Source organism: Martes martes (genome assembly GCF_963455335.1).
Source record: "Martes martes genome assembly, chromosome: 7".
Classification (NCBI taxonomy): domain Eukaryota; kingdom Metazoa; phylum Chordata; class Mammalia; order Carnivora; family Mustelidae; genus Martes; species Martes martes.
The window spans coordinates 141880829-141896907 of record NC_137894.1 but is presented as its reverse complement, the minus strand read 5'-3'; the positions used below and the strand labels follow the sequence as shown (position 1 = coordinate 141896907).

Genomic DNA, 16079 nt, shown 5'->3' with positions numbered 1-16079 from the left:
AAGAAGAAAAACATGTAGGATACATGGTAAGCTGAAATACGGCAGGGGTTGGGGAGGGGACAGGAGAGAGGGGTTGGGAAACAGAATTTCAACCAACCAGGAAAGGCACTCACAAAATGCTAATAATAGATGGTCTCCTTGACAAGATTTTAAGTGACTCTTAATTTATTTGCTATACTTCTGGGTACTGTTTGATTTTAATTTAATTTTTTATTTTATTTACTTAGTTATTTATTTTTAAGTAAGCTCTATGTCCAGCGTGGGGCTTGAACTCACAACCCCAAGATCAAGAGTCGTACGCTCCACCGACCGAACCAGCCAGGTACCCCCAATTTTATTTCTTTAAAAAACGATTTTGGTTTTGTAAAAAGTTAAAATATTTTTATTTTGAGAGGAAAAGTCTCTTAAGTGCTGACTCAGATCACCTTTAAGGAGGTGTTCAGTTGGCAGTTCCACAACGGGGATGCCAATGAGTGAGCACCGGCGGGGGGCGCCCTTCCAGGGACTCCTGCCTCCGCCCCCACCTGCCTACACAAGTGGGTATGGCCCCACTTCCAGGAACTGCGTTCTGGCGGCCTCTGTCTCCCGGAGGAGCGGCCTGCGTTCAGTGAGGTTTTGCTTACCTGGACCGGGGGCTCAATCATTATCCAGGCCGGAAGCATCAGACTGGGGTTGAGAGGCTGGGTCCCCACTCGGAAGTACACGCCACCCCTAGAGTCACACGCCCAGATGTGCTGATTGCCACACGCCAAGCTCGTCAGTTTTACAGCTCCTGTAGGCGAGTAAAGGAAAAGGCCACACACTAACCACTTTTGTAAAATGACGAATCCTTCACTTAATCTATGGACTTTGATTTTATCCTTCAAAGAAAGAGGGTGAGGCTGCCTCTGCCGTGGCTCCTGCCGTCTGGGGTGGGCGAGGCCTCCGGCTATCCCGCCACCTGCCAGTCGCCACGCGGCAGCTCGCCTGCCCCATGGGCGAAGCCGTCAGGACGTTGTGGGCACTGGGCCCCGAGCCAAGGAGGGCAGGCTTAGCAGGTGTGGGGGCCTCGTCCGTGGCTTCCACACGTCTGTGCAGACCACCAGCAAATTCTGCATCTGCGAGGAGGGCGCTCCTCGTTATCGGGAAACCTCATCCAGGGGAGAATTCACTCAAAGTCACTAAGTCTCTTAGAATCTCCATATTTCTGTTCACACGTCTCCTGGGGGCTGACACCAGTTTTTTTTTTAAATATTTTATTTATTTGACAGAGAGAGATCAAAAGTAGGCAGAGAGGCAGGCAGAGAGAGAGAGAGAGGAGGAAGCAGGCTCCCCGCTGAGCAGAGAGCCCGATCCGGGGCTCAATCCCAGGATCCTGGGATCATGACCCGAGCCGAAGGCAGAGGCTTTAACCCACTGAGCCACCCAGGCGCCCCTGAAACCAGTTTTAAGAGAAAAGGAAATGGGCGGAGGCTTTAAAGGGAAATTACACCTGATTAATAGTCTGCCTGGCAACAAGCACAGCCGGTGGTGACCCAGCGGCTGCTGTGGGGCCGGGAGCGGCCTCACCCTCACCTGGAGCCCTGCCACAGTGACGCGCGGGGAATATTATCTCAGGTCACACACAAGGTCGTCATTGGGACTCAGACAGGAAGAGACCTGCCCAAGGTCCCAGGGTGAGGACGCAGCTGAGCCAGGAGGCAAAGGTCTGAAGCCAGGCCAGCCCGACTCCCCCACACCGGCCATGTAGCCTCTGGGACGCCAGCGAATGTGCGGATCGTATGTTCAGCTCAGTCATTTTTGACATGTGTACAGACCCACGGAACACACGTCCTGTCAAGCTACAGAACACTTTCATCGCCCTGGGAAGTTCCCTTGGGGCCCCTAGTCAATCCTCTCCGCTCTGAGGCACCTACCACCCTTCTGATTTCTATTGCCAGGGGTTAGTTCAGTCCAGTCTAGAGGTCCGCAGAGACAACCACAGGTGTGCTCTCGTGGCTTCGGTCAGTCGTGGACCGTGTGCAGGATCCGTCCCCAGCACCGCTTCTTTGTGTTGTGAGCACCACCCCACGGCCCGCCAGCGCAGTACCCTACCCAGCCCCCGGCGAGGGACACCTGCACCGCGTCCACTCCCTGCGACAGTCATTCCTGTACAAGACTTGTGAGTGTGTGTTGTTTTGCCCGAGTGGTACCTAGGAGTGGACGTGCAGGGCCATGGGGCGGGGGGGGGGGGTGTACACGTGCCATTCTGCACGCCCACTAGCTGTGCGTGCTGCTGCCCACACCCTCACCAGCTCCTGGTCTTGCCGTCTTTCCTACGTTGGCCATTCTAGTAGGTGTGAGGAGGTATCGTGTCATGGTTTTATCTTGCATTTCCCTGGTAAATAATGATGCTGAGAATCTTGTAACGTGCTTATGGGGCATAACGTGCTTATTTTATCTTCTTTTGTGAAGTGCTTAATCAAGTCTTTTGCCCATTTTTCAAATCGAATGGTCTATCTTTTGATGACTGAGTTCGAGGCTTTCTTTGCATATTCTGGATACAAGTCTTTTGTCAGGTACACTTTGTGCCTCTTTTCTCTCAGTCCGTGGCTTGCCTTTTCATTTTCTCGACTGTTTTTTGCTGAGTTTGTAATTGGGATGGGTCATTCTGACTTTAAAGCGGGGGAGAGGGCGGCACAGCCATGTCCCATGGCTGTGCTCCTGTCGGCCAGTTGTCACTGGGAGCGGACAGCAGCCCACGGATCTGCCCTGAAGCCCAGGCTCGGATCCTGCTACGTGACGATCTCGCCAGGTGCCTTCAGTTAGGACACCAGCAGGAAAGCATTAACTGACCACAACACAAACCCTTCTCGGTATTCCTTTGTGCACACACTGAAGTTGACTGGTTTTTCTTTCCTTACTCTATTACAGAATATCTTAGCAGGGAGTTTGAACAGACTTCCCAGAGCTCTGATATTCCACAGTGAAAGATGGGTACTGATCAAAATACAGCACCTTCAGCAGCAAATTACAGAAATAGCTGAGAAACAAATAGTGATTTTAAAATGTTGAATGAGGGGCGCCTGGGTGGCTCAGTGGGTTAAAGCCTCTGCCTTCAGCTCAGGTCATGATCTCAGGGTCCTGGGATTGAGCCCCGCATCGGGCTCTCTGCTTGGCAGGGAGCCTGCTTCCTCCTCTCTCTCTCCGCCTACTTGTGATCTCTAGCTGTCAAATAAATAAATACAAATCTTTAAAAAAATGTTTAATGAAAATTAATTTTATGCTGGAGTCTTCAATCTGCCCTACTAGAGCGGACGGTGAGAACAGCTATGTGGTGACAAAGACACGCAGGGCCCGCAGCCCCGTCAGCAGCGACTAACACCACCGCCACCAGAACACGCGTTCGTAATACAGAAATACCCTCTCGGGACAAAAGTAAAGATGACTGGAACATACGTGTCAGGACAGACAACGGCTTACTCTGAACTGAAGAGACAGATCAAAGAAGAACACGGGTAACTGCAGGTGGCATTTTCCAGCTCATGAGGGCCCCCCGGGCTGCCTGAACACAGACCGCTCCTGACACTGCTCTGCCGAGATGGTCAGGACAGGGCCAGAGACTCCTGCCCTCCCCAAACGCTCCACGCCGTCCTGCGGTCCCTGCGAGTTAGGAGGGCCCCGTCTCCAGTCTGGACGATGGCTGTGGGCAGAAGCGATCTGCCTGCCACTCGTGAACTGAGGCATAAGGGAGCTGGCAAGGGGCCTGTCAGCTGTCCCCGCTGTGGTGACCAGCACAGGGAAGCCACGGAGCTCCGCCATAGGACCAGCAAGCTGCCACCCAAGGCACACAGTCCTAGGAGACTGCAGCCAAAGGTCAGAACCAAGTTCGTGGCAGCAGGGAAGCACATTATATTAAGTTGCTGATATTTCCGGCCCGTTACTATGCTACCAGCCTGATGAACATGGACACACTACAATTTTCTTGCCTTTCCTTGATGTTTTTTCTATTTAAAAAGAAAAGTTTTATTACTTTATTCAACAGAGGAGACATTTTCCCTTTAGGATTACTTTTCAACATATATTTTAGGACAACAAATAACATTTATTTGGTGTTTTACTTTTCTGCATAAATTACTGCCTAATATAATTCTATTTGTTACCTGAAGGCAAAAACTGACACTAAATATTTCCTCATTAAATGCTGTGACCAGATAAATTAAATTACAAATTGCATTAGTTTGCTAAACATTCCAACGTCTGACAGAATGCATATTTATGTATACTGGCAAGTGAAATGTTATCGGCATCTTAAATACCTGCTAAATGATGCAAATTTTCTTCCAAAAACTAGGACTGCAATAGATCACAAAATTCTATATTCAATCTCTAAAGCTGGGTTTAGTAGCCAGACATTTAAGAATTCTCTTAATCTAATCTCAAAGCAGCAACTGACTTGGTAATTTGAATAGGCGCAGAAAAGAGCGATGTTAGGTCTTAAGCAGGAAATGAAAGGTAGAAATCACATTCATAACTTGATACTTTGCAAAAGTCATCCCTGAAACTGAAATTTCTTTTCTTTCTTTTAAAAAGATTTTATTTATTTATTTGAGAGAGAGAGAGAATGCGTGGTGGGGGAGGGGCAGAGGGAGAGGGAGAAGCACACTCCCTGCAGGGAGCCAGATGCGGGGCTTGATCCCAGGACCTGGAGATCACAACCTGAGCTTAACTGACTGAGCTGCCCAGACGCCCTAAAACTGAAATTTCTGCTTGCAATGTAAAAGCTGGTGACATTCCAGACTTTACAAGAACCTGGCATGGCCGCCATGAGGCGGGCCGCCCCCCACCCCCACCCCACTGTCAGCACCAGGAAGACAGGCTTTCATGTTTCATGTCGGTGAGGTCGGGATACTTGTGAAGAGGAAGCCAGGACTGCACAGAACAGCACAGAGGAATCACATCCCTGAACAAGATGGTGGCAACTTGGAGGTGGACTAACCAATTACCGCTCTTGTACCTGCCTGTTAGGCAGTTTTATTAGTGATTATCAGTATCAAGGCCAAAGACAGGATCAAAACTCATATCCCAAGGGGGCCTGCATGGCTCAGTCGGTTACGTGGCTGACTTTGGCTCAGGTCATGATCCCAGGGTCCTGGGACTGAATCCCGTGTCAGGCTCCTTGGTCGGGGGGAGCCTGCTTCTCCTTCTGCCTGCTGCTCCCCCTGCTTGTGCTCTCTCTCTCTCTCTCTGACAAATAAAATCCTTAAAACAAACCAAAACCAAAAACCCTCATGTCCCAGAATTACTTAGAAATAGGAGCTACCCGTAATAACCACTTTCCCTGACGGTCTACTTTCCCACTGGGCATGGACGTGGACCCCCCGTGTGTGCAGTCACCGCACGGGGTCAGCCTGCAAAGGCTGAAAAGGCTGCGACAGAGGAGGAGCAGGGCACTCGGCATGTGGGGGGCAGGGGCCCTGAGGAAACTCGGACTGAAGGAAGCCGGGGTGGGGCGGGGGCCCTCTCGGCAGAGGCCTGAAGCAAGAAGGGCTGGGGAAGGGGGGAGGGCCGAGGGGGGGGAACACTCCAGGCCCTGGCAAGACCAGCGCGCACCATGCACAAGGGGGCCTGGCATTCAGGGGAGAGCGAAGGCTGGGGGCTGGTGGTCCCGCGGCTCGGGGCTGGCGAAGAAGACCAGGCCAGGCTGTGATGGCCTCGGGGGCCTCCCCGAAGCGGGCGCACCGTGGCGCTCTCTCGTGCTGAGGGTTTGCCCCCGCAGCTGTCTTAGGAAGAGAGCTCTGGCAACCGTGGCGGGGAGGGGGGCACACTACGGCCGTGGTGAGAGGGGAGCAAGGATAAGAGCCTCGGAGACCCCCTGGGGCAGACGGAAGACTCGCCACTGAGGCGCGTCCTCAAACAGCCCCCGGGGATTCTGCCCTTTCTGGAAGAATCTGGTGGGAGAAGGGTGAAGTCAGGAAGAAGAGGACATCTGGGAAAGGGAAGTCTCTTACTGAACAAACCCTCACCTGCAGTCATAGCCCTGGAAGGCCGCGCTTCCTTTCGGTGCCGTGAGCACCCCCACGGCCAATTTCTAAAGAACAACGAAGCATCCCAGTTAACCCCAGATCAGGAACGCACGGCAGCATGAATGCTACCTCCGTCACTACACTCTCTACTCACAGTTCGATGCCTGCTGCCTTATGACAGCCCCCCAAGGGCACTCCCACGTGGGGGTCCGGGCGGCGAGCACACAGCTGAACTTAAAATCTTCATCCCCTCACTTAAGTAATAATTTACTAAACTACTGGATTCACCGGTTTGTCCCACGGGCTACAAAGAGCATCCTGGAGAGAGCCCAGCAACACAACACCCGGCGGTCCTCGCCTGCCTTTTCCCACCCCCCACCCTGGCACAGTGGGAGGCTGGCACTTTCCCACCTCACCCTGTCCACCTCCTCTGCCCAACAAGAACCCCACCAACTCAGGACATGCTGCGTTCTCCTATGTTCAGAAAATGGTGAAAGGATTCTTTCTCCATCATTTCAGTGTCTGCTAGCAACCCAGATAAATAAACAATTTACGACTGGGCTTCCCACCACCACCCCACCAGGCACGTGGTTAGTTAGACCGCCCCCGCCGGCCTGGGGAGCGATGCAGGTCATGTGGGCTCGACAGGGACCCCACGTGGGATACCTGCCCAAGAAGCTCATGTTGACCCCGGATGCTTCTTTGCATCATCTCTCTGTGGTGGGGACTGCTGCTCCCATCAGGAAGGTGAGAAGTTGAGGTTTAAATAAGGGAAGCTAGCAGCTCGCCCAGGATCCTGGAGCCTGCCCAGGATCAGGTCTCTTATACTGAGGCTTCAACCCACCAAAGCTGAGTTTCTCCCTGCAAAGAATGGCCACCAGCCCAGTGAAGCCCAAATGGGCACCTCGGAGACCTGCAGGAATCAAGGCAGCTAGCCAGTGCTGGGAGGAGCGGACTGATCCAGAAGGGAGCCGTGAGCTGTGGGCCCAGTGCCTGCAGGCCCGGGCAGAGCTGGTTCCTGCTCCGTGTGGCCTGGCAGGATGCCATCCGCTCTGTGCCCACTGTAGCACATGGTGTCCTCTGACACACGGGGAGGGGACACTGCAGGGAAACAGCTGTACCTCTCACCCAGACTGTGCAGAAGAGCAAAGCCTCCCACATGCCTCAAGATTCAGTGGTGGGAGAGCACATGTGCCCCGGCCTTCAGACCTACAGAAGGAACCGGCAACATCTTCCAAACGGGTCTGGTTGGGGCTGCGAGAGAAAGGCCCCGGCCAGTACATCTCTGGATGGTGGCAAGGCTTCCCAGGGCAGGCAGGAGGGTCCCCCATCACTGCACTCAGGGCCATGAGCTCATGGCCGCAGCTCTGTCAGGTCTGTCACTGTCAGTAATGGTGGCTGGTAAATCCTCAAAAGCTGGAAAGTGATGGCCCCAGGGCTGGGATTAGGCTCAAAGGACAAGGGATGAGGTTAAAAGCATAAGTCATCAAAATGTTCCCAGGAAATTCCTATTTTTAGTATATGTGCTGCTGAACTGAGCACAACCCTGGACTATTCCCAGCTTTGGAACTGTTTGCTTCTTCCACTGAGCGCCAACCTCCCCACTATTTAAGCTGGATTCTATCTGGGGCCTTGCTGGACAAAAGAACGACAATCCCTCTAGATGGTGCCTTACGGGAGCCACACAAGCTGAGAGCAGTGGAGCCCAGCCTGCTTCATGGGATGGGGAGAGGCCCTTGGCAGCCAGAGATGCAGCCAGGGGACGCTGGAGAGGCACACGCACACGTGTGTGTGTGTGTGTGTGCTTTTTTTTTTTTAAGTTTACTTATTTAGTTATTTATTTGAAAGAGAGAGAGCATGTGTGTGAGAAAGAGTACAAATGGGGGCGGGAGGGACAGAGGAAGAGGGAGAAGCTGACTCCCCACGGAGCAGGGAGCCCGATACAGGGCTGATCCCAGAACTGTGAGATCAGGACCTGAGCCGAAGGCAGACACTTAAGGCACCCCTATGTATGTATACATTTGAAATAAACCTTAAGCCTAATGTGGGGCTCAAACTTACGAGTCAGAGATTGAGAGTCATGTGCACTACTGACTGAGCCAGCCAGGTGCCTCTCCCCCTTCTCTCTAATGAGTACATGGGCTTGAATTCTCAAATACTAGATGCTCATACAATTCAACTTTACCACCAACCAAACAAAAAACACGGGCTGTCCATTTACCAAAATGGGACACTGTGTGGCAGGGGAGTGTTCCTAAGGCTTCTGTGGACCTTCTGGAGCTGCCAGGAGCAGCCTCTGCCTTCAGACAAGTCTCTGCTGTCAGACTAGCCACACATAAGCTGCCCTCGATCAAGAAGCTGCCTGCAGCATAACCTAACGCCGTGGGCTGCCTCTACTATCTCGCTTCGTGCACTACCAATGAATGACTGGTGCACGGGTCACGCCCCTCGGGCGGCTCTGTAGCCTTCGAGGGGAGGCTCCGGAAGAGCTGCCATCCAGAGACGCACGGCAGCTCCTCGGGCCGCCCGAGTGAGAATGGACACTCGCCGGGCAGGGTTCTAGCTGCAGAGGGCCAGGCAAAGGGCTGCCGAAGGACACGCCCGTCCGTCCAGGCTCAGAGGGCACAGGGCGATACGCCACGCTGAGTCGGACCGGCAGAGGCAGTGCCTCAGGCCGTTCTAGTGGCAGCTTCCTCTGAGCCTGCGCTCCTCCGGGGTTCCGCACGCCCTCCAAGCTGACACGGTGGGGAAGCATGGCTCCTGACACAACGAAGAAGCCCGCTTAACCTGCAAGAGCGGCCCATCCACGTCCTGAAATCCAGCAACCCACACAGCGACCCGTAAGAACCCACGCGAGCCGAACGCGGGGGCCGTACCTAGCTGGGAGAGGTCCAGCCGCGTCCAGTGCATGCCCGTGGGGCAGCTCTTGGACAGCGTCCTGATGAACACCTGCCCGAGGCTGTCCAGGGCCCACAGAGCGTCCTGGCAGGCGGCGTACGCCCTCATCTCGGCGTCGGGGGGCAGCTGCACCGTGGAGGGGCGGGACTGAGCATCCTGCGCACCGACGCTGCACAGATCCTTGCTGCTCTGGCACAGCCACAGGGAGCTTCCTGCGGAAAAGGTTCGGGTTCGTCACTGACAAGATGCACCAGGGAGCCCCGGCCTTTGGGCGGCTGATGCCGCTGCTCCTGGCTCCCAGGCCGCCACTGTGCATGAGTGCTCGATGGACCTGAAGTCAGAAGTTGGAGGCGCACCCCGTGGCCAGCCCGTTAACACAGAAGCCTGAGATGCTCTAAAGGGAGGAAAGAGAGCAGGGCTCAGGAGATTTGGTGAAGGCTACGATGTAGGCTCAGCAGCTCTGACCTTGGACGTTTCATAAGGGCTGGGGAGTCTGACTCAGTGTGGCTGGGGCTCTGGAGGGAGTGAGGTCAGCAATTCCTCAGGAGGATGGATCCACAGTTCCCTGCTCTGGTCTTGGCTGGGGCGCTGTGGGTGGGCAGATCGGGGGAGGCTGCTGGAGAGGCTCGGAAAGCTGGAAAGCCTTCTCTCCCCAACTCCTCCTCAAAACCCACCCTCGCCTCCTCTCCGTCATTTTTATACAGTCCTTTAGGCTTAACAGAATGAGTTTAAAATGCAGATAGTCTCTGGGAAACTTCAAGGTTCCATCATAATATAGATCATCTAAAACTTGTGGCCAGATAGGTTTTAGAATTCACAACTTTTGAGGATTTTGAAAACATAAGGTCACGGGTATGCTGCATATCTAACAACAGCCTTGGGAAGCCAAGCAGCAATGAAATGCAGTAACATTTCAGCCACAAAATGTGTGTGTTCGTGACCGATGTGTCAGCAAGTGGCCCCACAGCGGTTCAGGCCAGGTTTTGCTGCCAAAGGATTTTATGCCAATCTCCGGATAGAACCTACAGTTTTCAGAGCTTATAGATTTCAGAATTCTGGTCAGAAAACCTTTTCCTGTACTGACAAGTGGGCCAAACTAACCAGCTGCCTCCTCTGAACCACAGGCTTCATGGCGTCTTCCCATTCGACCCTCAGGACGATCCTAGGAGGGGCCTTTGGCCACTTTGCAGAGGGGTCACCTGACTGCCCAGGCTCCCGGCTCGCTGGCTGCGGCACTGCCTCTCCTGGCTCCAAACCCCATGTTCCAGAAGGGGAGGGGAGCTCCGACTGGTCAGCAGGAGGTCTGCCCCTGTAGGGAAGGGCTGTCCTAACAGGGCACAACTGTGGGACTTAGACTAGCCAGAAGCTGTAAACCGGATTTAAAGAGGTTGCGGTGACAGAAGACGTCACAAGGGGAAATGGGAAGGCGCCCCATGAAGGCTGGTGTCCACTGACTGTGGTACTGTGGCCCTGTGACACATCACCAGAAGTCTCCGGGGGCTGGCCCTAATGGGACACTGAATGTTCCTCTCCTTCGGAATGATGCCTGCTTTTAGATTCATTCAATGTCCCCAGACCAGAGCCTTCTCTCCTGCTCGGGCCTACCCAGCTTCGGGGGCCTTGGCTCAGCGAACAAGGGCTGCTTATCTGGGAAGCCACTGCATTGTCTCTGAGGTCCACACGGCCATGCCCCACCTCAACTAGGTCACGGTCAGACCATGGTTTTCACTTGTCAACTGCCAACCCACGCACTATATTTCTCAACCAACCTTCCTTCGAGGGAGCAGTAGACGCCAGCACAAAGGCCCACTTTGTTGCAGAAGCTGTCCCACGGGGAACAACATTATTCCAGTAAGTGCCTAGAAGGAACCAACAGGAAGCGTGTTAAAGAAGGAAGGAGAGAACACACCCACGCTCCAGAGCTTTAGTTCTAGACTATAACTGGTCTTCAAAACCTCTTACAGCTAATTCTAGAATGTCCTTAAATTAGGAGGTCCACGCCAGCCGGGGCTGTGAGGCCAGTCCCTTGTTCATCCTCCTACGTGGACAAGCAGAGCCACTGTCTTGCCCAGGGTTGTGGCCGGGGTAGGGGGGTGGTCATGCAGAGGGAGGAGAGCTGGAGAAATTCACAAAGCAGGGATTCCCTCACGGAAATGAAGCCCTCATGGGAACATGAGGATTATACCACCGGTCACAGATCTTGCCAGAGACTGGCATTCTCCACAGAGCAAGAACTTTTCCTCCAGGAAATGGACTATTCCCTCTTACTACATCCTCTATCTTTGGGTGGGTCTTTTCACTTAAAGGTGAAATTATGAACATAAAAAAGAGCTCCATCTGCCCTTCCTGTATCGTCACAGATTCCCAGTAGAAACTGATCACACACCATCCACACGCTGGTACCCAAGTTGTAGGAATGATAGAGTAAGAAAAGGAAACTGACACAAAGCGTGCAGAATGCCTCCGTCACAAACACTTGACACACTGGCACCAAATTCTCTTCTGCAGTCGACTCTTAAAGCTCTTCTTTCAGTGCTGCCTTTAAAATGAAGCTGCCGATCGAGTCAACGCGAAAAGAAGTGATTCACCCACCGATGAGATTTCCTTTAGCGACATGGAACTCGTTCTTGCCCGAGGAGATCCAGACGCCGCTGTTGTGGACCCCAAGGAGGCTTGGCTGGCACTGCAGCTGCTGAGACCAAAACGCCATGCGCAGCTTATCCGCCACCTTCTCCACGGGCACTTGCGCTGCCGTGGCCACGGAGTGCGTGGCATGGATTATGGTCTGGAATAAGCTGCACTGGTCGAACACCACGTAGTCGGTGATGCTCACCTGGAGGGGGGCACGGAAAGACACCCTTCTCTCAGTGCAGCTATGAGTGCCTTCTTTTTTTAAAAAAGATTTTTCTTTTTATTTATTTGACAAACAGAGATCACAAGTAGGCAGAGAGGCAGGCAGAGAGAGAGGAGGAAGCAGGCTCCCCGCTGAGCAGAGAGCCCGATGCGGGGCTCGATCCCAGGACCCTGAGATCATGACCTGAGCCGAAGGCAGAGGCTTAACCCACTGAGCCACCCAGGCGCCCCTATGAGTGCCTTCTGTATGCGCACCACCCGGAGCTAAGACTGGGCCCGTAACCAGCAAATACCTAGCACACGTGGGCACATACGCCTTTGTGTAAGGACCAAAAAAAGTCCAGCAGGACACTATCAAACCACTAATTGTAATTCTGAGGGTCAGATTTAGAGGGACGGAAGAAATTGCTCACCTTCTGTTTTATACATTTTTATCCACCGTGGGTCTGTCACAATGACAGGTATTATTTTTGTGATTATTTATGATCCCCCCTTAGACCCATTAAGCTTTTTATTCTAATCAATAAGAAAGGGTCATTTCGCTTTTAAATTTAGATATTTCCAATGGACAACAGTGTGCAATCCTTAGAATCGTAATATGGGTTTAAAAAGGTACTATAAGTAGGGTTGTGGAGGTACTTGATGATCTAGACCAGGACTGTCGATAAATATGTCAGTTCAACAGCGCAAACCAGGCCCCACCCTGGACACAATCAGCACAGCCTGGCTCCGGTGTGCAAACCACTCCTCTAACATTCCTGAAAGACATTTCTTTGGGGCAACTCTGAGGGAACCTCTCTCTTTCTCTCTCTCTTTTAAAGATTTTGTTTATTCATTTGACAGAGACACAGCGAGAGAGGGAACACAAGCAGGGGGAGAGGGAGAGGGAGAAGCAGGCTTCCCACTGACCAGGGAACCCGACACGGAGCTCAATCCCAGAACCCCAGGATCATGACCTGAGCCGAAGGCAGACACAACGCTGAACCCCCAGGCGGCCCAAGAATCTCTCTCTTGTTGGCAGCTCCGGTCGTCAGAAAGTTCTAAGTTGGTCAAAATCTGCCTCCACATGACTTTCACGTGTACCTGTGCCCTGTTGGGTTTGGTCACAGAGAATGTTGCTCCCTAACTCCTAGGACACCCTTACACAGGCTGTGTTCCCAGGTCATGCACAATGAAATGCTGAGTGAAAGGGACATCACTTATTACAGGGAACTTAATTCTAATAAGCAAAAACAAAAAGTAAATTACTATGAAAATCAGTGCTTAAGTGTACAAATCTGCACTTTTTCACCCATGAAAGGACCCGCACTGTCCTAACTGAGATTGCAGTGAATTGCTTTACCATGTCCAGACCCCATGGCCCCCTTTCCTGCTATCCAACAGCCTGGCTGCGTGGTCTCGTCACAGCCCACAGAACGCCAGGCATGGAGCCCTGGGGCTCACCACGTGTGCTGCTGGGCCTCCTCGGAGGGTGCACATGCCAAGGCCACACAGAAAACCTGTGACAGGCCATCTCAGTGCCCAACACTTGCAGAGAAGCAGGATGCAAATTAAAAAAAAAGAAAGGTTTAGCAGCCAAACATAAAGCTGGCTCTGGCGCCACAGAGAAATCAGTCTTAGAGTAATTAAAATAACTCTGCTTCCAAATACCTCAAAGATGATTCTGTCAAATTTCTCTAAAGATAACATTCTGAATATGATGATAAAATTGTATCCAACTTTCTTTAGGCCACTTAAAAATGGAACATGATACATATACACATTTGAGAGTGTGTGTGTGTACACGCATGCGTGCGTAAAACCAAGTATGCTTACCAGGATGGAGAAGGTATTTTAAAATCATTTGTACAACTTTTCAGAGTATCAGACATATCAGAGACCTTGGTACACATATACTTACTCATCAAAGGGCAAACACAACTTCTTTTTCACATTCTCATCCGACAGACCAAGGGCAGCTAATGACCGACCTGCCCTCACGAGGCAAGTCTGAGGCAGTGACGGGACCTGAGCCACTGGAGACAAACACTGCAGAGATGCTGCCTCGTTTCCAGCAGCTGAGGGCCTGAACCACCTCTCTGGCCACTGCGGGAAGCTGGGGGCATGACAGCTACACTGAACGGTACCAAAGAGGGGCAAGAACAACTCCTTGAAAAACACATTCTAGGCCACCCCGGCTGGGACCAAGTCATGAGAAGTGAGCTTGCTTACACCCTCCTATTACACAGAGTGTTTCCTTTTCTGGGAGCGCGTGGGAACATTCTCCTTTCTTTGTTGAAATGCCACTTGCTTAGAGGACTTTGGAGCCAGCGGGCAGAGATGAATTTTAATTGTAGGCCGGGTTTCCAAACCTGCAGTCTAGCTCTTCTCAGCCCATGTGTTCAGAATTCAACATCATTACTACCCAGGTCTTCAAAAGGATATCACCGGGCTTATTTAGCGCGTAAGGATAAATTTCTAAATAACACCGAAACCGAAAAAGAAGTAATAAACAGAGCCTGTATAGTTAAGCACAGAGAGTTTTACAAGTTACTTCCTACAATGAAAAGCCCAGATATTTCTAACGCGCTCAAATAGAGCGAACAGACTAACTCATTGAAGAGTGAAAGCAAATGTTCATTTAATCCAACCTCTCCAATCTCTTCAAGGAGAAGAAGGGCTGTAAAAGGGGAAGCAGAGCAGAGCAGAGACATCCTGGCCAGCACCCCCGAGCCAAGCACCTACTTGCCACCAATGATCGTCATCTCCCTGGGGCTTCTTGGAAACGATACCAGTTCGGAACCACAGGTTCCCTCGGATGTCCAGGGCCCACAGAGTCTGCTGGTCCCCGAGAGTTATACAGACGGGTTCCAAAGCCTGCCTTTCACTGGAAACAGGGAAGAGAAGGGGGAGTCAGCGCCCACACTCCAAATGCCCAGCCTGACTAGGAACGCCAGCTTCAAGCGTCTCCCGGGTGGGTTTAGACCCCACCCCCAAGTTCCACGGAAGGAAGCTCGAGTTTCAAGTTACGTTGTTGTTTAAATGTGTGGCAGCTTCTCAAAGACATACTGAAAAGCCGGCATGGCGGGAAAGCCCCTGGGAGGTGCCCCCGTGTGCCAGGCTGTGTCGGGCAGCAGCAGCGGGGTGGACGCTGCCTCTCTGCAGGCAGTGCCCTCCCACCTCTGGTAAAGCCCCCGCTCAGCTCTGCTCTGGCACGGGACGGTCCACGCTAACCAGCACTGGGGGAGAGCAGTGCTGGGGCCAGCCGCAGTCGCACACCCAGCCCAGCCCCGCTGTGGCTCACGGTAGCCACATTAGACTAGTCATGCTGACTGGGTGCTAGGTTCAAACCATGAAGATCCTAGTCTAATTTTTCTAATTAGCAAAATGATTTGATGGTAATTCTATAATTAAAACTTTGAGTGGTATAAGTCACCAAATAAATTACTAGAGATCAATTACCACTGATGATTATGAAGGAAAAACATCTGGCCTGAAACCACTGAGATCCTACACAGAAACCACCCGACAGCGCCGGGCAGTGTTGAATAGAAACTGTCGTGAGACCCGTGATCGTGTGATGCCTGAAGTCACACGAGAGGTCGGCAGCATTTCAAAAAGCTACGCCCTGACCCAGCTGCCGGTCAGAGGCAGGCACAGGGCGACCCGCGGTCAGGCCGCGGCCATCGGCTCTGCCGATTCCAGACAACACGGTCACCATGGAGAGCTTCAGAGAAGCAGCTCTACCGGGGCAGCCTCCCAGGGGCGCGTTAAGGGGAGTCAAGCTGACGAAGAACCAAGGGTGGGACAAGCAAGATGGGGAGGACGCGCCTGCTCCCGTCGATACCTGACGATGTCACATTTCCACTGCTCCCCTTCAGGGCAGAAGCTGCTCACGCCCTCCCGGTACAGGAGGGCTCTCTGCTCTGTCAGAGCCCACACCACGCTGTTTCGGGCTGTGACCTGGGACAGTGGGTATGGACAGTCGACCTTTACGGCTCTGGCACAAGGGCGATCCACACTGAGACCTGCCAGGGAGACAGACAGGAAGTCCCCAAGACACACAGTCAGGACTTCACACCTCATTTGTATTCTGCTGTTTGCTTCTTTTTCTTTCTTTCTTTTTTTTTTTTTGATATTCTGCTATATTCTTTTGTAGCAAGCATTCTGTCTTTGTAAGGTCTAGCCAACAAAAAATGGTTAGGTTGTGCTCAAATAGGACATGTATTTGAAGTGTTTTCAAACGCTCTCTGAAAACTGAAGGAATGACAATTGAGAATCTGCGGGTATCCCAAAGTCGCTTAAGATGTTCCGGAAGAACAAGAAAGCCCAGGGCAGAGCAGCCAGACCCTGAGCCAAGAGCAG

The 16079-nt window shown here is 52.4% G+C and overlaps 1 protein-coding gene across 1 annotated transcript in view; it reads right to left on the bottom strand.

The window, feature by feature from the left end:
* The window catches only part of TECPR2 (tectonin beta-propeller repeat containing 2), an 89329-nt gene that overhangs the window by 29494 nt on the left and 43756 nt on the right, over positions 1 to 16079 (bottom strand). The window contains exons 11-16 of the mRNA XM_080807529.1: positions 15562 to 15742; positions 14460 to 14601; positions 11475 to 11715; positions 10652 to 10741; positions 8861 to 9094; positions 624 to 772 (exon numbers count right to left, since the gene is read on the bottom strand). Coding sequence (XP_080663655.1) covers positions 624 to 772; positions 8861 to 9094; positions 10652 to 10741; positions 11475 to 11715; positions 14460 to 14601; positions 15562 to 15742 — 1037 coding nt within the window. The remainder of the gene's footprint in view (positions 1 to 623; positions 773 to 8860; positions 9095 to 10651; positions 10742 to 11474; positions 11716 to 14459; positions 14602 to 15561; positions 15743 to 16079) is intronic.